Source organism: Sander lucioperca, chromosome 2, assembly GCF_008315115.2.
Source record: "Sander lucioperca isolate FBNREF2018 chromosome 2, SLUC_FBN_1.2, whole genome shotgun sequence".
In the NCBI taxonomy this organism is placed as follows: domain Eukaryota; kingdom Metazoa; phylum Chordata; class Actinopteri; order Perciformes; family Percidae; genus Sander; species Sander lucioperca.
The window spans coordinates 6,033,070-6,059,153 of record NC_050174.1 but is presented as its reverse complement, the minus strand read 5'-3'; the positions used below and the strand labels follow the sequence as shown (position 1 = coordinate 6,059,153).

At 41.0% G+C, this 26,084-nt stretch overlaps 1 protein-coding gene across 1 annotated transcript; it reads left to right on the top strand.

Annotated features, from left to right (window-relative positions):
* The first annotated feature begins 65 nt into the window (after positions 1–65).
* On the top strand, positions 66–21,140 carry adamts12 (ADAM metallopeptidase with thrombospondin type 1 motif, 12). Its single transcript, XM_031305700.2, has 24 exons — positions 66–314; positions 473–831; positions 5,494–5,671; positions 5,831–6,039; positions 6,144–6,227; positions 7,667–7,791; positions 7,937–8,086; positions 9,312–9,455; positions 9,995–10,139; positions 10,228–10,320; positions 10,496–10,641; positions 10,782–10,951; positions 11,458–11,591; positions 11,781–11,901; positions 12,797–13,041; positions 13,443–13,584; positions 13,704–13,830; positions 14,629–14,839; positions 14,960–16,165; positions 17,906–18,058; positions 18,231–18,407; positions 20,183–20,329; positions 20,458–20,611; positions 20,824–21,140. The coding sequence occupies exons 1-24, from the start codon at positions 197–199 to the stop codon at positions 20,937–20,939; spliced, it is 4,854 nt and encodes a 1,617-aa protein (XP_031161560.1). The 5' UTR covers positions 66–196; the 3' UTR covers positions 20,940–21,140.
* Positions 21,141–26,084: the final 4,944 nt, after the last annotated feature.

Below are 26,084 nucleotides of genomic sequence, written 5' to 3'. Positions count from 1 at the left end.
GAGCCGGAGCTTTCTCTCCCAATAACCGTGATCAGGCTCCCAGTCTTCCCTCGGTGCATGTTTGCCTTCGTGAAAGGAGATTTGTGAGCGTGTTCATGTCATGACACAGTGCAGCTCAGGATCGAAGTGGTCGCCTCTAACTGAAACCCAATGTCCAGGACTCTTTTGCAGTGGTTTGTGTTTGGTTACATGAAATATGCGATGTTCGCAGGACTGCCCGGTTCTTTTTCTGCTACACTTTGTTTTCATTTTGGCAGCCGGCCACAAAGAGCTCTTCGACTCTGGCAGACTCTTCTCCCTCATTGCAGAACAAGGTCAGTGTGGTGCAGTTATGATAAAAGCTGCCTTTCTGTGCATGTGTGAATTAAATGCATGACTGGAAACGTTTGTATGGTTAAGTGCATACTAATATCAATATACTCTACTCTGTAATCACAACCCTGTTTCAATTGTGTTGTATTTTATTCTGCAGGACAGTTGTCCCAGTCAGATCTGTCCACTGTCCACCCAGTGAAAACCAGCGCTGATGGAGAGTTTATTTCCCACTCTCTGGCTCACCACTTCAAGGGTGGGCGAGTCAGGCGTGACCTACAACCCCTTGGTTTGGATGGACAGGTTTATTACAAGGTCAACTACAAGGGTCGCACTTTAATGTTTAATTTGACTGCAAACAATCACTTGGTTTCAAGTGACTACATCTTAGAGAGGAGGAACGGCAGTGCCAACAGGACTGAGCATCGTCGCTCTGAGGGGAACTCCTGTCACCTCCTTGGCACTGTGGAAGCCTCTGATGTGCGAGGAACTGCTGCCATCAGCTCCTGTAAAGGACTGGTAAGGAATCACATTGTTTTACATACATAACAGGGCATAAAGGTCAATTTAAACCTCTGTCTCATTCATAAATTGAATCCTCCCTATTCCCTCCCTGTCATATCTCTAAATCTAGTTGCTTTTGGCAGGCAGTTTTTTTTTCATACACAGGGGGAAGGGGAGCATCACTCTGGGGGAGCTGGTATGTGGTTTAGGCAGTCATAGGCTGTTGAGCAAACCCTTCCATCTGACAGTGCCCTGTGTGTTAGTTTGCCCTTCAAAGACTTCCTGACACTATTTGAAGAACGACTGTGCTGCCGACCCGCTGACGGCTGCTGCTTCTCGGCCAACAATGAGATCTTTTCCGTCTTCATTGTCTTTCAGATGTTTTCCTCTGTACTTTCACTCTCACTCATTCATTCATTCATTCATTCAGTCATTCACTCACATTGCTGTCTGTTCCTGCAGAAACTCTCTGCAACCCCCACCCTTGGACGTGCAGTGTTACTTTGTTCTACGCTGAGATAGGGCTTCAGTGATAGATTTTGGCAAATTTTTTATATACTGGAACAATAGAGTTTGACAGATGGAGAGACAGGAAATAGGGCCATACGTTTTGTTCAGAGAATTTGTACTTTTTTTTTTTTTAAACTTTGGCTGAAATGTTTCTAATCAAATAAATAGTTCCACTACAAAGGCTAGAAGACAGCTGGACCGCAGATAGATAAGGGAGCAGCTCAACATATGAAGAATTTTATTTCAGAAGTGATATGTGCCATATGAACATTTCTGGAGAATACTATGGTTGCTCATTGCTAAGAATTTGAGTTTTTAAGTCCTTTATTCACCAAAAAATACTTCAGCATTTTTGAAATAATAACTGATTCATTTGATTAACACCAATATTTTGATACAACCAAATAGGAAGAGGTGGTGGAAAAAGAGGAACTCTCCGGCTCTGAAATGATGGGATGTGTCAGTTTTAGTCATGAAGAATGTTTTGGTGTTCGTGTTTGATTGTGTCACAGCAGGAATGCCTCTCCTGCAGGGTCATGCCTCCTTATGTTATGTTTGTGTGGGTTGCACTGCCTCTTCCTGCCAAATCTTGTAAATGCAGTTTATTTGAAAAGTGTTAGGTCACTCCAAAGTCCAATTATCTACAACCTACCGCATTTAGAGGATTTTTTTCTGCAATCCCAAATGTTCCGGTGTGTCCCTTCTCGTCAATCAATCAGGGAAACCACTATGATCTATTACACTGATTTTCTGTACTGTAGCAGACAGTTTATAGCAGCTAAAACCACAGAGATGATTATTCTTTATCAATTGATCTGCCAATTATTTTCTTGATTGATTAATTGATTATTCATTTGGTCTATAAAACATTAGAAAAGAATGAAAAAGGCCCATAAAAATTTCCCAGAGCCCAAGGTAACGTCTTCAAATTGCCATCACGTTCTCTCATTTGAAAAGCTGGAACCAACACTTTTGCTTGAAAAATAATTAAAACGATTACTCATTTATCAAAATGGTCGACAACATTTTTTTTTGTCAGTGTACTAATAAATGAATCGACTAATGATGATCTGACAAAGGATGTACAGTATGTATGTAGATATGCATGTAGATGGTAAAGGGGATGGGAAATAGTGAGCAATATTTACTTTACAAGTGATCATGTCTTTACAAAGTTCAGCTTACCTTTCACCTTTACTATTTACTGTACACATGAAACCATGAGGACCAGAGTAATTGGATGGAGGTTGCTGTCTGTGTCCCTTTTTTTGTTTCCCTGGGAAAACCTTCAATTCAAGCCAAGCCAAAGCTTTCTCAGTAGTCTTTGATCCCTGAGGCCCAACACAAAGAAAGATCACGAATGTTCAGACCTATTATATTGGTATTTTTCTCACTTAAATGCATGTTTCCTCGCACTATGCAGATGAAAATTGATAATGTCTTTGACCTCTGAGAAAGAAGTTAGCTCACAGGCAGAATTATCCTGTGAAGTAAAGAAACAACATAAAGGCAAGTAAGTGTAGTGAAACCGGTAGTGATCAAGAAACAGTTTTGTAAGAATAAATGTACCTTTGTTATGCAGAAAATTGTTGTGATTGATCATATTGCAGTAATGAGCACCATCCGCTCCCACCTCTCCTTGTGTCCCACTAATCACTGCTGAGGCCACAGGCTGTATAACAGCAAAGACTTTATTCCAGACCCAGTTGGCCAGCACTACAAAACCCACAGAAGCAGGAAACAGAAGTAAAGCAGTTCCACATGGCCAATGTATTTAGAACACAGACCTGTGTTATGGTAACCTCCCCTGGCTCTGGCACCTCACACCCAAACATGCTTCCTTTAGGTCAGAGGAGGGGGATTAATGGAGAGGAGGAGGAGAAGGGCAGGAGGTGGCAGAGGGAGAAGAGGTGGCGAAAGTGAACTTCTGACCAACACTGTTTTAGCTGGCGGAGCATTTGGGATTTAGAGCAAAAACTGTTGCAGAATAATCCCCCAGTTTTGCTCAAATGGAAAACAAAGTCCTAGTTGGTATCCTTATAAGATGTCTTTGTCTATTGAGTACCTACATCACACAGGATCTGTACATGGTCATTTAAGGATCACAAGTAATACCATAACCACACTGTACAAGCCAAGCCTTGCCGGCTGCGTTGCAGGACTGCAATTGGTATGTAGATCATACAGATCATGCTGGCAAGGGTCTGAATGTTTGGATGGGCCTCTCTGTAGCATTCCTTCCTGGTTGATCTGCACTCCACCACCTGCTTCTCGCTGCTGGGACTCACTTGGAAGTTTAACGCTCAGGAAAACATATAGGAGATGGCAGGGAGGCATAATAACAAGAATCCGTCCTTATGTGTATCATACACCTTTGTATTTGTTTCGTTTTGCAGTGAGATGATGCAAATACAAAAACAAATCTTAATCTAGTAATATGTTAATCTGGGCAAATATAGTGTGTGGGTGAGATCCAGAGCATTGGTGAAATGTGTGTTTTCTGCACTAGGAAGCTTTCTCAGCTGACCACAGACATACTGTATATCAGCCTGCATGCTTTTTGGATGAGACATCACAACTTAGGGACCCCTGGCTGAAGGCCACACTCTGAGTCAGTGGAAAACCCTTTCTCAATACTTTATTTAATCTGTGTTTAAAAAAAAAAAAGAACTTGCAACGTTATTGTTATTCCTCTGGTGGTTTTACATGAACAAATAAGCCTGAGCAGCTTAGTTGTGTCCTACAAAGTTTCTGTTCCAGTTTGTGGACACTCTATCCTATGTTACAAGGTTCAGTGTAACAGGTGGAGTAATATAGTCTTTCCAAAGGGAGTGCTTCTCTAGATTTGTACTTTTGAAATTAGATACTCAGTCAGAGCTCTGCAGACTGCTGAATGAATGTAGTTGAAATGCATGTCCCAAGAAACACATAAAAACATGTCAGGATGACCCAGAAGGCTGAATAGTGAGTAACTGCAGTAAACAGCAGGGTAGACCCTTGGGACCACAACTGGCCGAACTGTAAGCACTGCGTGACCTAATTTTCCACATCTGCCTTTAGCTCCTCAAACACTGAGAAGAGATACAAGAATCAGATGCAACAATCATTTTCTTAGAATTCGTTGGTCTTGTTGGACTCAATACATGTGCATGTTAAGTTTTTTTATATCCTTGATAGATTTATTCATGTGCATGCACATTTTAACATGTAAAATAATGTGTTTGGCTCTTGAAAGAATTATGCATCCCTCTCTCATTCTGTCAATTTCGAAGTTGGTTTAGGGTTAAAGGGAGGGGTTCATCCGGGAACAGCCTGGGCTTGTTTTGGCACACACACACACACACACACACACACACACACACACACACACACACACACACACACACACACACACACACACACACACACACACACACACACATAATCAACTTAATGATGAGAACTTGCAAACAGTTAGTGGGAGGGAAAACATTCATATTGCGTGTTTACAAGGAAAATTCAAGATTTGACAGAAGCGTCTTTTGTGTGTTTTCATGTAGGTGTGTTTGTGTGGGGGGGGTGTGTATCTATGTCAGTCTCAACAGCAGACCTCACCGATCAGCAAATGAATAGTCTGCACCAGTAAGAACATGCATGGCATACTTAGGAAAAAGTCTTTGTGTTGCTGCTGCAGCAGACAGAGAATGTGCCTCAGGGAAGGAGAAAGGTTCATATTCAGATCTGTTGACTAATGATGGATTCTAACCAGATGGAAATTACTGAGTAATGGCCCTTTCAGCATGCTTTCTCACGTTTGTCTTCTCATGTTTAATTTTTTTGGTGATTTGTTGTTGCACTCGTAAAAGTTATTAAAAAAAAAGCATGCTAGGTACTAGGCTGTAATTTTTCTGTTTAAGTCACAGTCTGAGAATGCATTACATTACAAAAGAGATTTAAAGCTGCATTAGGCAAGATTTTGGGATAAAATAATCTTTTTAATCTTAATTAACAGTTGGGAGCTGTGACAGCAGTGAGCATAACTAATACTTGAGATAATAGATTTGCCCTATTTTCAGATTTGGGTATCTGTAACTTTTCTGTGCACAGGAAGTGATTGACCAAAATCTTAACTTGCTCACTCATTTCTACACAATGCATCTTCATCAATGTCATTTTTCTTTTCCTCAGAGAGGCTTCTTTTCCCTGCCAGAGGGACACTACTTTATCGAACCTTTCCAGAAATCTCCTGATAGTCCTGCAGGGACTCCAGAGCCCCATATTGTCTATCCAAGAGTTACAACAGAAAGCCAGAGAAAAAAACGCAGTTTTGAGTCCAAAGAGACACCCAGCCCCTGTGGAGTTCAAGGTGTGTATCTGAATGTGTGTGTATGTGTATGGAAAAGCAGATGTTTTTGTAAATATACATACTGTAAATGAGCATTTTTTTTCTCTGTCTGCGCCTGTGTCAAGCAAGGATAAGTCACAAGTGTACTGCAAGTGAAGTCTTCCATTATCCATGCTTTAGATGCTCCAAGTGACTCTGTCCAGGTGGAGAGAGAGAGGGAGGAATGGGAGAGGGAGCAGCAGAGGGGGGAGGATCAGGCTCAGTCCCGCTCGCAGCGCTCAGTCAGCAGAGAGCGGTGGGTCGAGACCATGGTGGTAGCTGACGCCAAACTTATAGAATACCACGGCACTGATAATGTGGAGTCCTACATCTTCACCATCATGAACATGGTGAGGAGTTAGAATTCGATTATACTGTTTACATACAAGTTTACACACAGACTACGGTTACGTTTTTATATCATTTTAGTGGTGAATGATCTCTATGTTAACAGGTGGCAGGGATCTTTCATGATGCCAGTATTGGGAATGCCATCCATGTAATCTTGGTTCGCCTCATTCTACTCCAGGGAGAAGAGGTAACACTTGCCCAGACAAGTTTTGTTAAGAAACTTTAATGTGATTTCTTTCTTTGACAATGCATATATTAAAGTTGGAACAAGAAAAGCACATGTACATCTATGAAGCATTCCTCAGTGGGGTAGTTAGGAGGTGAAAGCTTTAGTGCGTAACTTTTTGATATTATAGAACGTCCGTTACATTCAAGCCATTGCCAAATGAGTTGCTACAAAGCTAATTAAGACTATCAGCTTCACTCTCTTTGTATTTCTCAGTATGGCTATGTTCAGAAGATTGTGGCGTCCGGTGATTTCACGCACAGAAACTCGAGTGAAGATAATTACCTCTTCTGAGGAGTCCATCATGTGTTTTTAATCCTCCGTGTCCTCCTTGGCTATTAGCAACTGCATGGAGGAGGGGGAGGTCGGTGCGCAGTCATGGAAGGCTTGTATCATGTGGACGCGCCGACAGTTTTGTTGTCATTACTTAGAATTCCTCATCGGGGCAGCAGAAACTACGCACTGTAGTTTGAAGTAAACTGGAAGACTCCTTCATTTGGCTGTGGTTTAAACTCCATGCACACTGAGTATCTACCTGAAGATTCAAGACCCATTGAACATCATGTACTCACATTGGTTTACATCAGACTTCCACATATAGCTACAAGTGTGAAAAACTGAAAAACCAATTCAAACTAAATTCAACAAGAACCTGGACCAATCACGAAAAACATTCAAAATCATGTTTGTTCAGCAGAAACTTCTTGGCTTCCATTGGAAAAAAATCCCTGTTATCGCTAGTGTAATACAGAACTGTTTAGAAAATAAAGTGAATGAAGGTGAGCTGGTTGCATTAAAGTAGGGCTGCAACTAATGATTATTTTCATAGTCGATTAATCTGTCGATTATTTTTCTCGATTAATCGATTAGTTGTTTGATCTATAAAAATGTCAAAACATGGTGAAAAATGTGGATCAGTGTTTCCCAAAGCCTAAGATGACGTCCTCAAATGTCTTGTTTTGTCCAAAACTCAAAGATATTCAATTTACTGTCACAAAGGAGAGATGAAACTAGAAGATATTCACATTTAACAAGCTGGAATCAGAGAAATCTTATTTTTTTTAATAAAAAAATGACTCAAACGATTAATTGATTATCAAAATAGTTGGCGATTAATTTAATAGTAATCGATTAATCGATTCATCGTTGCACCTCTACATTAAAGTCATGTCCATTAAAAAATATAAACTACCTCTACAGGTTACTGCTCTGCAACTGACGCTGCACTCTGCAAATTTCCTGTGAAAAGATGGAAACAAACATTTTTCTTCAGGGTCAAAAAATAATTTAATTTTTATGTTTTCAAATGTCAAGATGTAAAAAAAAAAAAAAATTTAAAAAGACAGCCAAATGATGACAAACGTGCAGAATGTTATTTATAATTCTGCTATTTGTTGCAGAAAGAGTTGAAGATTGTTCACCATGCAGACGCCACTTTGTCCAGTTTCTGTGCTTGGCAGAAAAACCTCAATCCCCAGAGTGACACACATCCAGCCCATCATGATGTGGCTGTGTTGGTCACTAGGCAAGTGACACACACATATGCATTTGTAGGTCAGCTATATCAATAGATAACTTAAACGAAATTAATAAATGATATGCTCTGATGCTAGGCCCGCTTATGATGGAGATATGACATCTACATAATGTGCCTGTGTTTCGCCCCCCAGGAAAGACATCTGTGCTGGAATGAACCAGCCCTGTGAGACCCTGGGTCTGTCTCATCTGTCTGGGATGTGTCAACCGCACCGCAGCTGCAACATCAATGAGGATTCAGGACTACCAGTTGCCTTCACCATCGCTCATGAAATGGGCCACAGGTCTGTGTGTGTTTGATTGTGTGTGTGTGTGTGTGTGTGTTGATTTGTAATTGTTTTGAAACCCTGAATAATAGAGTATGATAACAATGGGCCATGTGACAAAGAAAGCATCTTGTTCCCATGATCGGTTACTAAAGAGGAATATACAGTTGCATCATTAGGGAATGGGCTAATGCAAATAATGGTTAGTATCTGGTAAACGGACAAAAGATTGATACCTGAGATTGATGTGATTTGGGCGGAGACCATTTAGTAACAGTAAAAAGAAAAGGGCAGAAAAGTTTGAGTTGTTTTCATTTTTGGATTACTGTGACACAGAAAACCACCATTATCTTTAATCTCAGTTGGCGCCAATGTGTTCAGTTAACATCTGATCATGAGGACTGTATGAATGAAGTGGATGTAGGGAAGAGTGGTCCTTCAAATTTGAAATAGAGGGTAGCAGGAAAAATATGTAAGAGCCAAGAGGCATATGGTTTAAAGGTTCAGTATGTAACTTTTTTTTTGCTCAAACTGTCACTGAATCCTTACAGTAGCACATTAGGCAGACAACCTGTAAAACAAAATTCATGTTCCTCTGCCTCCCCCTAGTTCTCCTATTGGCATATGCAAGTTTCCACCGCGCCCAAAAGTTAACAACCATTAAGAGCAGAGGAGTCTCTACACAGTGTCAATCACTGCTCATGAACTGTGATTCACGTGATCTTGCCTCAAATGTTTTCAGAAACATATTTTAGTGTACCTGTTGAGCTGAAAAATGAGAATGTTTGTGACCAAGTCGAGCCAAAACCAAGCACCGCCCACTGGCCAGAGCAAACATTTTTCATTTTTCAGCTAAATTTAACTTTTACACCTGAGCTGAGATCAAATTCCACACTGTATGTGCTATTATAATGTATACATTTTGTACAAAACTTTACAGTATTCTATTTGGGCAACAAATGAATGTGTTTTACTGCTTTGTACTAACAGGAAATGATGTTGCGCAAACAAAAGTTATTAAATGACTTTGGATTGGATTTCAAATTTTAAAACAAATGTGTTATTTGAATGTATCACAGGACTGGGACACATCACTGTAGAAATCTATTGAGATTAGAAAGTTGTTCAGGAACACAATCATGTTTTTGCAGATCCAAGAGCTGAAGCTCATGTATTCTTGTGAAACATTTATTTGCGTAAAGATAATATCATAATTGTTCATGTTGGTTGTGTTTGAACGCAGCTTTGGAATTCATCATGACGGTCAGGGGAATGACTGTGAGCTGGAAGGGAGGCACCCGTTCATCATGTCCAGACAGCTGATGTACGACAGCTCGCCTCTCACTTGGTCCTCCTGCTCCAAAGAATATATCACACGCTTCCTCGAGTAAGGCTGAATTCATACCATATTCTGAAGCAATGAATCATAAAATTATAACATGATTCACTCAGTTTTAGTACTGTTTTTGTTTGTGGGGAACACACAAGAGGTCTGGAAATTGTGTGAATCGCCAGAGTTATGAAATCATTGTGAAAATGGGACTAAAACAAACAGTCACTCTTCCTGGATGCAGATAAAGTGAATATGCTGGTGCAGATTTGAAGGGAGGCAGTGGAAATGTATACCCCCAAAGATGCAATGGGTGTGTGTTGGAACAAAACAAAGTTATGAAGACATTCATGTGAAGCAAACCATGACAAACTACTTTTCGAAAGAGCAGCAAAGAACATAAGTGCAAACTCAGTTCATTAAAAGCCAGAAAATCCAGCAAATAACAGAAAAACAAGAGAAGCCTAAAGGTCATTAGAGGGTGGTCACACTTGCACAAATGACTCAACCACCACACCTTGTGCACTCTTTTTCTCTTTTTCATCTTTTTCAAAAAATCACACATTCAATATCAAATCTTTGTTTGTTTGTTTTAGTCGAGGCTGGGGTTTCTGTCTTGATGACCGCCCTTCCAAGAGGGACTTAACCACCCCGCTGGCTCGCCTCGGTGTCCGTTACACCACACACCACCAGTGCCAGCTCCAGTATGGCCCAAATGCTACCTTCTGCCATGAGGTTGATGTGAGTACTGTGCATCTAAGCACCAACTAAAAATGTCAGAAATCTTAGTAAAAAGTCTCATTGTTTGTGGATTACGTCTTTCTTTCAGAACATTTGCCAGATTCTTTGGTGTTCAGTCAACGGCTCCTGTCGTTCCAAACTGGACTCGCCTATAGATGGCACTCGCTGTGGACCAGAGAAGGTGGGTGGTGCTAGAGCCATAGGGTGCCAGTTGCTTTGTCTTGTTAGGGTGTGGATTTCATTAGCCTGAGGATGAGGATGGTTAGCACTACGGATATGAGGGTGATTCTGGTGCAGAGCCTTGAGTATTAAATGTGTCATATTACTAGTGTTATTTGTGACATTTTCTCCCGTAGTGGTGTATCTCAGGAGAGTGTGTGATTGTGGGTAAACTGCCAGAGACGGTGAACGGAGGCTGGGGACAGTGGAGTACCTGGTCTCACTGCTCCAGGACCTGTGGAACTGGAGTTCAGTCAGCAGAGAGGGAATGTAACAACCCCAAGTAAGATCTGACTCCAGATCTGCCATTGAAATATTTCTCACACTCTTTTTAGAATCAAACCTGTATGGTTCTTCAAAAAGAGATGAGACGCTGAAACTGGTCACATGGTTGATTTAAAGTGTCCTACTGTGTTTCCACAGACCAGAGTTCGGGGGCAAGTACTGCACTGGGGAAAGGAAGCGTTATCGGACCTGTAATACCAAATCCTGTCAGAAGAATAAACCAACCTTTCGAGAGATGCTGTGCAGTGAGTTTGACACTGTGTCCTACCACAATGAGCTCTACCAGTGGATTCCTGTGGCTAACCCAGGTAAGTGATCAAAGCCTCAAAATGCAATTAGATACTACAGATAGACAAATACACATACAGTATGCTAGTAGCCCTCTGTTCATATCACAGAAGAGCTGTAGCTGCGATTGTGTATGTCACCCAACAGAGGGCAGCATTACACTAGAAAGCCCTCAGTGATGCAGCTACCCTATCTACTGTATCTTAGCAGGGGCATACAATGTTACAGTACAGTTCAGTGCAGTAATTGTCCGTGCTAAAGTCTGCACGCATTCTTTTTTTGTGCTTTGTGTCATTTCCTAAATTCAAATCACTGTTTCTGCATAATAAATGTAATTTTTATTGGGCTTGTGAGGTGTATGTTTGTTAGAAAAGATCCAAAAATGTCTTGTCACCAATGAAAAGTATGCTTCATCAGCCGTTCCTGATAGTTGGGCTTGACATTAGTAGACTGGACTCAGAGTTGGCAATTCATTGGAATTAAACTAAATTAAACTCCTCTTTCCCCTACCTTCATCCATCTTTAGTAAACCCCTGTGAGCTGCACTGTCGACCAGTCGTTGAGTATTTTTCGGAGAAGATGCTCGACGCTGTGACAGACGGGACACCGTGCTTCATGAACAACAAGTCCAGAAACATCTGCGTCAACGGAGTGTGCAAGGTAGTGTGGCTGGGTAAGAGACTAAAAGAGATGGGGGGGGGGGGTTGTAGTGGAGCCGGATGAGACAAGCTGCAGTGTAACGATAGTATCATGGAGGGTGGAGTTTTTCTGTGCAAACTTCCATCTTATGTGATTCTGTAATGTGTCTCGTTGTATATTAATGGGTTTGTGCATGTGTTTCTTCTGTAGGCGGTTGGCTGTGACTATGGCATTGACTCAAACGCTGTGGAGGATCGTTGTGGAGTCTGTTTGGGTGATGGCACAAGCTGTGAGACAGTCTATAAGTCTTTTGATGAAGGAGATGGCTTTGGTGAGTTTAACACAAAGGATATTTGAGCAGCTGGAAACAAATTGAATTATCCAGACATAAGAATTGATCCAATTATAAAATTGTACTAACACAAAACAGATTGACATAAATGAGGAGAAGCTTTGATGCACCCACCAGAAGAGTGTGAAAAAGCACAGAATTCAAATTGATGTCTACAGGCAGAAAGTCATTTCAGGACAGTTCATTAGCATTACGCCATTGTGTTGATACTTTGTTGTCATGGCAGCCTTCTTGTCCACACTGTGCAGCTGTTTGTCCTGCTGTACTAGGCTGATGTGTGTGTGTATGTGTGTGCGCCTGCAGCCCCATGTTTGCATTTGTCTAAAGACTGACATGTCTTTGGCGTATTTTACTGTGCTTGGAAAAGTATAACTCACGGCAAAGACAGATTAATAGAGAAAGAGGCTCTAAAACAATAAAAAAAACTTTTTTCTTTCCCTCTCTCTTTCTCTCTGTCTGTGTGTGTTTGCCCCGCACAGCATCCTTTCCAGATAACCAGCCCAGATGTGTTAGACTTCAAAAGGCTTAGACCAAGGGCAGACCTCCCCCTCTTTTGCACAAACACAGAAACACACACACCTTCCCACAAACATCATTAAACTCCAGAGACCTACTCATAGCTGCTTTAGTCCTCCCCCATCCAGCCCCCCCCATCCACACACAATAAAAAACAGAGACAGGGCAGTGCCCCCCACGCAGAATACGCACACGTACACTCACACACACACATGCCAACCACCCCCACAGACTGAACCCACCCTCTATTAAAGATCAGAGAGAAACTGTCTGGTAGTCTGGATGTGAGTGTGGCAGCAGCCATGGTGGGCCATCCATTACTTTGCTGTGACTCTGACTCCCCTCTCGACTCTCCCAGGGTACGTGGACGTGGGTGTGATACCTGAGGGGGCGCGGGACATCCTGGTAAAGGAAGTGGAGGAGGCAGGTAACTTCCTGGCTCTAAAGAGCGAGACGTCGGAGGAGTACTTCCTCAACGGCAACTTCATCATCCAGTGGAATGGGGAGTACGAGGCCGGCGGGACGACGTTCTACTACGAACGCAGCGGGAACATGGAGAACCTCACAGCTCCTGGACCCACCAAACAGCCAGTCATGCTGCAGGTAGGCCATCATAAAATACAGAGTTTTAATGTGTTTGAAAGGATTTTACAGTTTTTTAAATGTTTTCGGTATTCTGAGATGTATAGAAGTAATTGGTAATTTACATTTTTACCCAGTGTCTGTGTAGGGGGATTTCAACCAATAAGGGATAGAGAAAAGCGACTTTAAGGATAGCCAACCAATCACAGCATGCAAACGTTACATGTTTTCCAAAGCGGCCTACACATTTCTGAGTGAATGAAAAGATAATAATAAAATGTCTCTATGCTATTGTTTTCTCATCTGTTTAAAGACACCATATACTGGAAACAAATTGATTTAGAAATTGAAAATGTGTTTTTTATATATATGTCAAATATTTAATGTTAAAATGATGCATAATAATTCATGTGGCTGTCCAGTTACTATTTCAGGAGAAGAACCTAGGTATAAAGTATGAGTACACCATCAAGAAGACCAAAGAGACAGGAAATGAGGTCATTGAACCCATTTACAGTTGGAGGCATGGGGCATGGACAGACTGCAGCACCACCTGTGGCTTAGGTTGGTTTTGCATTTAACAAGAACAAATCTTATTCCATAAATGTATGGTAGTTGGAGGATTTCAGTGACATTTAAGTTACGACCTGGTCATCTGCTTTCTGACTTCCTGGCTGTTTTAGGGGAGCAGTACCAGCCTGTGCGGTGTTTTGAAATGGACGTGGGTGTAGTGGATGAGTCTTTGTGTGACCCAGACAGCCGTCCAGAAGGGAGATACCGAAAATGCAAGAATATGGATTGTCCTGCAAGGTCCTTAACTCTCAAGCGCTCTTTAACTGTTTTTCTGTCACTGTCAGTATTAGTGTGCCTTGAAACATATTGTACTGTGGTTTTAGTTATATAACTATTGTTTGATGAACATTGCATTCATAATATTGGAGAGTCTGAAAGTAAAGTAAAAGGCAGTATTTCACTGCCTGATCTAGATTTTTTAGGATTTTAGGATTACTTAGTTGCATGAGTAGTATTGTGTTTTCTCCCCCTTGCCCCTGGGTTTCACAGTAATAACAAACAATTTAGAAATTCAACCAATGGAACGAATTATTTTAATAACCAGCCCTAAAGATTTTCATCTTTAGGGCTGGTTATGGAACCTCAATACGTTTTTTGGTAACAAATAAAATGTGTTTGTAGAACATATTTAAAACTGTCGAGTAGGTTACTAAAAGTTGGCATCAATGGCCTAGTTAGATTTAAAGTCTTGTTTACTTATTCTAAAATCAATATTTGCCTGTTTTGGACTGTATTTTAATAAGTCAAAGTTCTTGCACAGTTGCTTATGTTTTGAGAATATATAAAAGAAAATGTGTAGAAAAATTGTTTTCCTTAAAGCAAGGTATTTAAAAAAAAGTTTTGGTTTCAGGACCAAAACTCTGGCAATAGTATCAAACATTTTAAATTGATACCCAGGCCTGTTCATTATTAGAAGATGACAAAGTTGTCTGCATGCCATATGCTCCTCATGTATTGTTTTTGAATGCCATCAAATCAGTTCTATCAGCAGTCTCTTTTTTTAACCTCTTTTCCTGTCTATTCCTTCTTCTTCAGGTGGTGGGTGGGCGGCTGGCAGCAGTGTTCAGCCACCTGTGGATTAGAAGGGGCACGCAAGCGAACAGTTCTCTGTGTTCGGACAGTTTTAGGGGAGGAAAGGGTGCTCCACCCTGTTGAATGCAAGCATCTGCTTAAACCCAAACCTGTGGTGCCATGCAACAGAGATGTACCCTGTGGACAGGACTGGGCTGTTGGCATCTGGGAAGAGGCACTCTCATTTCCATTTTACTTCCATTTTGCTTCTCTGTAGCTTTTCTCTTTCTGACTTTGATCTTACAGATCTCTACCTTGTCTTTAATGTGTCATTTGTGTTCTTCCTCTTCTGCAGTGCCCAGTTACATGTGGAGGAGGTGTTCGCTCACGTACAGTCACATGTGCACTAACACCCAAGAAGACTTGCAACCTCTCAACCAAACCTCGGTCGAGATCACTGTGTGCCCTTCAGAGCTGCCCTAAGTCAAGTCTTCGTAGACGACCTGGGCCTCCTCCTAAGTACCGCAGCATCTACCCACCTAAGAGCCACCCCACCAAGCATCCTACACCTACACCTTACTGGGCTCCCACGAGCACCACAGCCACAGCTGCACCCACAGCTGCTATCACTGTGAGAAAGAAAACAACCACCAAAGAAACTACAACTGCTTTCATCCCAACCACCACTTCCCTTTTAACCCCTAAAACCACAATCCCTGAAGTCATAGGCACAGATGATTTAGAGTTCAATGTTAAAGTGAGGAAAAATGAGTTTAAGAGAGGAAAGGTTTTCCCATCTAAAGCCAATTCTGCTGAAAAGGACAGAAATTCAACTGGCGTGGAAAAGGTAGAAGAGAGGGAGGAGGGAGAGGAGGGAAGCACGCCAAATGTGGTGATGTACACTCCAGGATATGATTATGTTGTTAAGGATAGGGAAACAGAGCAGGAGGGGATTATTGACCTGGATGTTACCACATCTACATCCCTCAAAAATCCTCTTAAATTAACCACACTAACACCACATATACTCATTACACCCACTTTACAAACAAGTCCACCTACAATGCATACAACCAGCACCCATCGCCAAGCACCCACGGCCACCTACTCCACCCTACACACCAGTACTAAAACATGGGCAAAGACCAATCACCACTATCCCTTCTCCAACCCCCACACCACCCCTCGTATCAATCCATACAGGCCCTGGACACACAGGGTTCCCCTTACCACTCCCATGTACAACGCAGTCCCATCGAAAGCTGGCTTTCACACAACACAAGCTCCTCCCACAACTGCAAGACATCCATTCAGCACTGCAGCATCACCCCAGTCCACAGTGAATATCATAAAACTAAAGAAGCCTGCGGTGACACCCAAAAAAAACAGTTCTGTCTCTCGTGCTAAAAAGCCCTCTTCCTGGTCCAAAGACAGTCGCTCCAACAATCAAAACCAGCGACAAGAACATCCCATGAGCAGCTCCGTCAGTGACCAAAGCAACCTGAAGGCCAGAGAGCCGGTCAGCAAGGATATATTCTGGGTTGTAGGAAACTGGAGCGAGGTGGGTACAGACATTTTATGACTGTTTTATCCGAAAGAACTAAAAGAAAGTAGTAAATTTGTAGCCCAAATACAAGACATGAAAGCTGTGGTAGGCACTTTATTTTGGCGTTGTTGGGCGACAATTCCATAATAATCTTTCAGCATATTGTAATTCAAGTGGTCTAGAAAACTAGACTTCTGTACCTCCTCTTGGCTCTGTAATCAGGCTTTAGATAAACTAGATGTGATCGTCAATCACAGGTTATTTCAAAGAGAGAGAGAGCGTTTCTATTGGCTGTTCTGAACATGCATTGCCCGTGCAACAAAGAGGGGAGAGGGAGAGCTGCAGGAAGCTCACTCTTCTACAAATTCTAAAGTGATTTTGCTTTCTACCCACTGCAGCTTTAATGCTGGCCATTTTCCATGGCATACCTTATAACTTATGGATCCTCCCTTCCAGACATGCGATGACTGCTATGAAATTGAAAGCTTTGAAAATTGACCTCCAGGGACTTAAAATGTACATCATCTATCACAGTGAACATTTAGTTGACTTCTTTTTAAATTGTTTAAACGAGACATTTCATGAAAAACTAACTTTTTCAGTGCTTGTGCACATAGATTTGAGTATCTGGAGTGCCTACCAACCTATAAACTGAAATAAGACAACCAGTCGTTTTTTTGAAGAGTTTCTTTTTTTAAACATGCTGCTTGCAACTGCAAGGAAGGTGGTTTAAAAGCAACAGACAATTGGTTGGTGGGTTAGCTAGCTGCACTTTAATGTTCATGGTCTAGTGAAAAGTTATTTCCAATGGCTTTTGGTGTTAGCAATAGGAAATCAAATAATGTAAGATTTAGAAAATGGTTACAGGATTTGCTTCTGCCTAGAACATGTACAACCTCAGGCACAGAATTTCACTGGGTGGTTGTTGTTTCTGAGCTTCTTAAAGTGCCCATATTATGAAAAAATCACTTTTTCTGGGATTTGGGGTGTTATGTTGTGTCTCTGGTGCTTCCACACACATACAAACTTTGAAAAAAATCCATCCATGCTGTTTAGAGTGAGATACGGTTTCTGAATGTGTCCTGCCTTCAGTCTCTGGGTGAGCTGTTCAAAATCGGCACGGCTTGTGACGTCACAAGCCGAAACGAGCAGGCTAACCGCAACCATTAGCTCGTAGCGTTAGCATGCTAACGCTATGGCTAACGCTAGCATGCTACCTCGTTCTCAATAGCAAAGCACTGCTACAACACACACAAATTCACCATAATCTACAAAAGAACTACTTACATGTGCACCCTCATTTAGAAGTCTCCCAGCTAATCCTGCCTTGTAACTGACTGAAGTTGTAGAAACAGCCTTTCTTTTACTGTCTATGGAGCTAGCTAGCTGACATGATCTACATCTGAGCTACTGGGCATGTGCAGTGCAATCAAAGATAGTACAGAAGAAGAAGAAGAAAAGAGGTCTCACTCTGTAGCTAAAACAGAGACCAGGTGAAAAGAGGATCTGCAGCAGTGAGAGAGAGCGGTGCAGTACAACAAAAATATGGTGTTTTTTGAAAATTAAACCATGTAAACCTATTCTGGTACAACCTTAAAATACAATTATGAACCTGAAAATGAGCATAATATGGCTGCTTTAAAATGTCTACTTTACAATATTATTGCCTGGCATGTCACTTTAATCAGTTTGTCACCCAAGTATACGCATAAACCCAAGGCGAGTTTTAATCAGAAAATACCTCTTTCTCCCCAGTGTTCAACAACATGTGGGATTGGAGCAATATGGAGGATGGTAGAGTGCAGCTCCCAGAATGATGAGGACTGTGCCAAAATGAAGAGACCTGAGCCTGCACGCACATGTCACTTGCAGCCTTGTGCCACCTGGCACAGTGGCAGCTGGAGCAAAGTGAGTAACGTTAGATTTCCTCCAGTCACTGAATTTGATAATTACACTTAATACTTAATTATAATTCCACTTATTATCCGTTTCTTTTCCATATGATGAAATGGGTTTGTTTCTGTCACAGTTCTCACTTGCCATGTCTGAGCCATTTATTGCACTGTGATGTTCTCCATAGTGTCCAGATTACTGTACAGGGGTGGGAAGGAAGTACCGTGATGTCCAGTGTGTCGATTCTCAGAGTAAACGTCCCCTCAGACCTTTCCATTGTCAAGCTGTGTCCAGCAGACCCCTCAGCACCTTGACATGCCCCCACAAACCCTGTATGAACTGGAGTATATCACCCTGGGGACCGGTAGGAGCATTATACACATCAAATCTCTATATGTTCAATTTTGGGCATCATTTGGTATAGCTTTAAAGAATTATACATGTTTATTTGGGGGAACTTTTAATAGTTAATAGGGAAAAGTCCCGCACACTGACCATTACGCAAGCAATAATTTATTTAGAAAAATACGTTTTGGTCTCAGGAATTTACCTGATTCTCCCGGTTCAGTGACACGAACCGGGATTTAATTAACCGGCTCTTCGGTCACTTCGTCAAACACTATTAACATACGATTATGACATCATTCAACACGCTCAGTTATTTTCAGTATGATTGTTTTGACCACGGTCAACAACTCTGGGCTAACTCACGAATTCATCAGTAACGTTAACTGTATAGATAGACGACTAATCTAATGGTAATTTAGCCAGCTAGCACACCCCTGTCTGTCTGCCTCACTCTCCCGGCGCTGCAAGGCTTCAGTCGGGATAAGAGCTGACAACAGCCCCGGGGACACATACACAGTCAGCCCCCAGCCAGCTAGTAGCCAGCCAGCCACTATTATTACAGCAATCCAAACCCGGTCAGCACTTATGCTGCGTTCCAGGCAACCCGTAACTCGTGTTTTCACAACCTTCTACCTGTGAAAGTGCCCTGGAACGGTAGTCAAACCCGTAACTTACTACTCGGGAACTCGTACCAGATCGTTGTACTCCCAGTTACAGTTTTTGACGTCACACACACATAAACAACAATGGCGACCCCTGCTGATGCTTTACAGACGCCGGTGATTAACAGTGAGAAATAAAAATAAATATACATAAATAGGCAATGTAAAGTAATTCCGCACATTGTAATCAAAACAATACACATACCATTGTGTACTACTACAGGTTATGTTTATTAAATTAAGCCCAAAATATGTCCCAATATATGTTAATAGGGGATAAGTTATCCCCCTTTTGTCAGCTAAATTTAGTAAGGCACCAAAACGACTAATACTAATAGTAATTTAAAGATGTGGTAGCATTGGATCTGGACGGGAAGGATAACTCTGGGAGTTGGAAGGGGTGTGTCGCGATTCTGCCTTCTCACTCCGCGACACAGGTTCGTGGATCTGAGTGTTACGATTTCGGTTTCATGTTGCATATCGTTACAGCCCTATCACTGTTACATGTTACAAAAATTGCCTATTTTTTAAACCTTTTGATAACTAATCTGCTGTATATGTGAATAATTGGTTTTCTGTTTACAAGTTATTTAGATGGATTTCATTTCATTTTCTAGTAACCATTTCCACCAAGGTTTACAATTATTGCTGTTCTATTGCAAGACTCTACCATATTGCATTGAGGATTTAGGATATTTTACCTGTGTAGTCACACCCAGCTCCCCAACTTAGTGAATATTGTCACATTATCGATAGCCACGACATTCCACTTCCGGGATTGTTCAGGTTCTGCCGGAAATTCTGCAGTATGTCTTTCAGGAGACAGCTAGCTCTATCGAATCTTGTGTTGTGTCGAGTTTTGTGTTGCACGACTAAAACAACAACCTTTGAACGTACACATGTTCCACCCAACAAGTTCCTTCCAGAGGCTATTTTGCAGAGGCGCCGTTGCTCCGTCCGGCACTTAGCGCCGCCCAAGACGATTGTGATTGGTTTAAAGAAATGCCAATAAACCAGAGCACGTTTTTCTCCTATCACGGAATGTTGTGTGGACTCGCCAGACCCTCCTCCGTAGGAAGGTCTGGCAATGCGAGACTAGTTACCCCCCTAAATCTTGTGTTTTCTTCAGTGCTCTGGCAGCTGTGGTGAAGGCGTCAGGGAGAGGCTGGTGTACTGCCCCGAGCCTCATCGCTGTAGCGCCACACTGAGGCCAAACAGCACAGAGCCGTGCAGTCTAAAGCCCTGCACTAGCTGGAAGGCCAAGGACTGGGAGGAGGTCAGTCACATGTGATTGACATTTCCTCAAAGCATTGAGGGCATTTCTAAATGTTGTTTTGCAATACAAAGTTGTAGGAGAGCTATTAGTGGTCTAAATTATCACTCTGTTTGTGTGTGACTTTGCAGTGTCGTGTGAGTTGTGGTGGGGGTCAGCAGCAGCGTGAAGTCAACTGTGTGAGTGAGCAGGATTTGGCCGTGCTGCCAAACAGCCTCTGTGAGAATATTTCCAAACCAGAAACACTCAGGAAGTGCAATATGCAGGAATGCAAGACCAAAACAGGTTTGTATGCAACGCTCAATCTGTATGTCTGTTAATCTGGACTTGCAGGTTCAATATCAACACACAAACGCAATGTCTATGGCATTACAGTATGTCTGTTGTTTTTTGGTGACAAACCTCTTGGTTAAAAATCACTCTTAATAAACAAAATATTATCTGTACTGCCGTGTTTCGTGGCATTTAACCTCTGTGTTGTGTTCCTTCTTATGCAGGTCCAGTTTGCAGGAAGAACACCATGTCTTCTTTCTTCTGTGACAAGCTGAAGCTGTTGGGTCGCTGCTCTCTCAGGTCGGTCCAAAGACAGTGTTGTGTCGCCTGTGGGTCATAGCTAGGGTTATACACACACTTAAATTACAATGGATACATCCCAACTACAGTAATACTTACTGTATCCTCTTGCAATAAGACAAAAGCCATGCTATCCACAGACTGACACGTCCAAACCAAAGTGCGTATGACCACAACCAGCACATATTAATAATCAGCACAACCAAACCTGGGTTTATAATATATATATATATAATAATATCTATATATTATTATTATTATTATTATTATTATTATTATTTTTATTTTTTATTTTTTTTAACTCTTTGTAACTTTTTCAAATGAACAGCTTAAACACTGATGATGTGGACTGTTACAAATGTTAGAGCTAAATGTTCATGGAGCCATGTTAAGGTGGGAAGAAATGCTTATCAGAATTAAAATATTTCTTTTGTTAAAAAAATGTTTAATGATGTTTAAGGACAGCATGCAAAATCCACCATATATAAAAGTATAGTCAGATTACTAATTAAAAAAATAATCAAGAAGCACAATTCAAAAGTTACAGAAGTAAGAGTGACGCCAGTTTTAATAAATTAATTAATAACACAAGCATACAGTACAGTGTGCACCTTCTTTATTAGTAAACAAATTCACTTATGACCTGCAATACAGTACATATCTTTCTGGTCCAAAGATGCTTTTATAATCATGGTGCTGATGATTTACAGCTCAATAGTCGAGTTACCAGTTATATTTTTATATCAAAGTGAACTGGTAAAAACAGAATGTAAATAAAGATTTTTTTTGAGACTTCTATTAAATTGTTTATAGTTATAATAATCAGTTTTTTTTAACTCATATATTTTGCTTTTTTCTGCTTCAATTGTGGTTTTGTCCTCAGAGCTGGCACTGTGTGTTTACATTTTCCTGGGTACAAGTTCCTGCTTTAGTCATTTTTGTTTCGATTGTCAATAATAATTAAATCGGCTGCAGAACGTGTACAGTTCTGTAGTCAAACCTGTGGTGCTCCTCCTCTGGTGTGAGATTGACCAATGAGAAAGAGGTGTTGCAGGTCATCCCTCTCAGGTCCCTCTAAAGATGGCTGCTGTGTTTGTATGATGTTGTACAAGGCAGGCATTACCATTGTACATGCATATGGTATATCACCTTGACTGATTTGTACTTCACATGTCTCCATCGGTAATGTGACGATAAAAGATGTTCTTGACAAAACTGCTTTGTAACTTAGACATGTAAATCTTATAAGTATCTTTAATATGTGTATGCATGAAGGCTAGTCTGGGTGATTTCCATCCATCCCAACATTTAAAGTAAAATCCAGTATCCTATTCAGGTTTGAAGCCAGGTACACATCGAATGTACACTTGTTCCACCAACACAAGTTCCTTCCCGAGGCTATTTTGCAGCGGCACTGCGGCTTTTCCCGGGGCTATTCCCCAATAAACCAGAGCACGTTTTTCTCCCCTCCCGGAATGCTGTGTGGACTAGCCAGACCTTCCTCCGCAGCGCTGTGGAGGTCTGGCAAAGCAAGACTACAACAGTAATAACCCTCCATTGCATCATTGTCTTCTGCGTTATGACCTTTTATGTCAACAAGGTCCTTCTCGCCTGAGAGTGCCAGATGCTGCTGGATGTGTACTGTAACACCAGAATCAGCAGCACCAGGCTCTGTTTCAGGGATCGGGTTCAGCTGGCCCAAATTTCCCAGGCTCCTTTGTGCCAGATAACTTGACACGGACGGACGCTGCCCTGCTCCATGCACCCTGCTGCTATCATTCAAGCTAGAGACCAAGAGTTAGTCAGCAGTAATGGAAGGAGTAACACAATACTGGGTCAATGTGGAGCATGATATCCTAAAAAAACAGCAGTGTGTGTATGTGTTTGTGTGTTATCATGACAAGGCAAACACCATCCGGTTGTATTACCTAACCACATCTCTCATTCTGTTACATCACTGTGTGTTGCTTCATTTGTAGTGTTGCACAATGGAAAGAAAAGATTGAGCTCAAAATCAGGAAATGCCTGAACATATCAGATTCCAACTTCACAGTGGCTTTAGCCTTCTTAGTACATTTTTTTTTAAAGCTTATTTAAGATTTAGAAATTTCCTTACCAGTGTTCTAGATATCTTTCGTAACTGAATCCTGGATGGTTAACAGTAGATATACTGTGGAGCAGAGCAAACAAAACAAACGTCAATGAGCAAGTCATGTATATAAAAGAATGAAATAATAGTTCATTCACATTTAAAAAATATTGTCATCTTTACTTATCAAAAACAAATCACTAAAGTGCGGATGTAAGTGTAACAAACAGTGAATTACCTGGCACAGCTCATTTCAGCTGTAAACAACATTATCATACAGTAAGTGGCTCATGACTGGTTGTTTCTAAAAAGGGCAAGAATGGCCATAAAAAAATATTTTTAACAGCTTGTGCAACACATTGCAAGTCTTCTAAAGCCAAACAATTGTGGTTTTGGATTCAATAGTTAAGGGTCTACTTCATTGTTTGTGATGTTCAGACTTTCTCTGCACAATGTAGTAAACAGGTGTTGCATTTAAGGTTTGGGGCATATTATAATAATGGTTAGAACATGCCCGATTGGCAGGTAAGTAGTAAATGCTAAATCTAACTGTTAAGGTGTGTAATTCTGTTGTTGCAGCAACGAGTGTGTTCCATTTGTTTTTTTTTAAACAAGTATGAAGAAAAAAAGTACCCATGACTATTTTCAATTTCAACTTGGACTAGAAAATCAAACTGGTATATCAAAATACCAGATTGCTGTTGTGCAAGTTAAGCTATGTGAACATATATAAAATGTTTAGTAAATATTGGATCAAAGTATTTGATGTTTATCATTAGGGCTGGGCAATATGGATACAATCCTCTATCCCACTGATTTATTTATTTATTTCATGATATCAATATCATTATGTAATACATTGCAACCAAACCAATATCAAATAGATAACATCACTAGAAAGGATTGTCTTCTTTTTAAATTAAATACCTGATAACATGCAAAAAATACTAAAAATCCTCTTTTTCCATAACGCAGTCCTGCTCATTAATTCACCTAATACACCCAGACATATCAAAGGGACAGCTGCCACAGTATAAACAGTATGGCTAAATCCCTGATCATTGACAAATATAGTACATTCCCTCATAGTATATATTGTCATATTTCCTATAATTATACTAGCAAAGTTTTGTGGTAAAATGTCACCTCATATTGCCCCGAGAAAGACAGACAGTTCAGTGCACATCAGTTGATCCAGTGTCTGACCTGTAAATAAATTCCTCTGCCCTGCGAAACGAACACTCAGCAGAGGAGGATGATGTAAGTGCCTGTTCAGGACGGGGAAGATAACATGACAAACATCTACTGATTGCCGTAAAGCAGGAAACAGCAACCTCATCTTGTAGGTTACCAGACACCCCCCAACACAACGGCCAGGAACACATTAAATATTTACATTTAATGACCAACAGAAGAAAAGAGGCCTCCAGCGTGAGCCGAACATATGTTTGCATGTTATGTTTTTTTGGAACATGAGGTAACACATTTTCCTGTGATCTATGAAAAACTTTAAAGTACCATTAAAGGAGAATGTTACTTTAATCTGGTGGTTTACCCCACAAATCCCAATGTAAACCGAGAGAGAGGCTCGAGGAAGAAGGCAGTGGAACGTAATCCATGCACCAACTGGCTGTTGGTTTGGAGGAAGAAGTCCGGTCTGGTGGCTCTCATCTGGTCCCCATCAGGTTGCATGTCCCCAGGCAGTCAGACTGGCATCCCTGTACCAGGCCTGTTCCTTTATTAAAGCCTCGGCCTCCTCTGACCCAGCACACACAGAGCGAGCCCGAGGGAACGCAGACAGACACACACATGGTTCCCATAGGTCAGTTTGGTTGTTTGTGAGTTGTGCGTTTGACTCCCTCATAGGCCACATATGGATTTGTGTTTAAGTGACTGGGAGTGAGGTGCTGTTCTTCGTAAAACATCTGCTTAATGATATTGTACCAAAAGGGAGGGGGCATTATACTCACAATGAGGCCAAGCAAAATCAGAGACACATGACATGAATAACATGAATTTCCACAGTTCAACTTGCTAATGCGATACAGTATGTTGAGCAGACAGAACAGCAGATTGCATGGTACTCGGTGCTGGATCCACCTGCTGCCACAAGGACCAGGATTTAACAAACAAGCCAAAATTTAACTTTAGAAACAAACCAAAACTAAGTTGGATGTGGATCAGTGCCTGAATTGGACCAGAAAAAATGGCAGTACCCTAATTCTGCAGTTGCATGATATGATCATTGCATGCATCTTGGATATATTTAAATTCATATTTATTTCTTGTAGGGGTGACCCCGAATAGTCGACTATTCAATCTAAGGAGCCTGATTCGACTGCCAATCTCATAGTCAAATCATTGCAGTGTCTGAAAATGTGGTTATGAAACAAAGGATTGTTCACTGGGCTATATGGGGGTTGCTTGGTTTCTCCCAATAAATCATGATATATAGTATGTACTGTGTATACAGTCTATGATATCAGCCTATTAATAATACTGTTTATAACAATTAGAAGTATGGATACTCTTGGGCAAAAATCAAAAGTGCTGATACTCTGTACTGATGAGTACTGGCCCATTTCAGGCACTGATGGGGATTCACTTTGTATGTCACATTTAAAGGAGAGCTTGTATGTTGGACTAAATAAAATAATAAAAATAAAAAATAAAATAAAAAGTTTCAGTAATAATCAGACATTTTCATGTATGGCTTTGGTTAATATATTGACTGATTCAACCTAATCCCAGTTCATGAAACTCTTTGTAAACATTTGAGGTCAAGCAGGTCTTTATCAAAAAAATAGGGCAGCAGTTAAAAAAGAACAAGTTTGTCTGAGCAACAATGCAATCATGGCTTTACAGGAAGTATATATAGTGTATATATATATAGTAATGCCAGCTAAAGAAAATTCCCCAACAGATATCACAGTTAGTAGGTTATGTGATAGATCACACAATTATGGTATGTATGCTTTCAAAATAAAAACAATCAACAACATTGATAATAAGTAATTTTATTTTTATAGTGCATTTTATAACGGGTTAAAAGGTGCCTCACAGGTGCACACCAAATATAATACCATAAAACACAAG

What these genes read in the sequence shown, in the direction of transcription:
- adamts12 (XM_031305700.2), top strand. Translation starts at nt 197, where the DNA reads ATGCGATGTTCGCAGGACTGCCCGGTTCTTTTTCTGCTACACTTTGTT. An exon ending in AGGGAATGTAACAACCCCAA is followed by an intron (nt 10,642 to 10,781) that starts GTAAGATCTGAC and finishes GTGTTTCCACAG; the next exon opens with ACCAGAGTTCGGGGGCAAGT. An exon ending in AACAGCCAGTCATGCTGCAG is followed by an intron (nt 13,042 to 13,442) that starts GTAGGCCATCAT and finishes GTGGCTGTCCAG; the next exon opens with TTACTATTTCAGGAGAAGAA.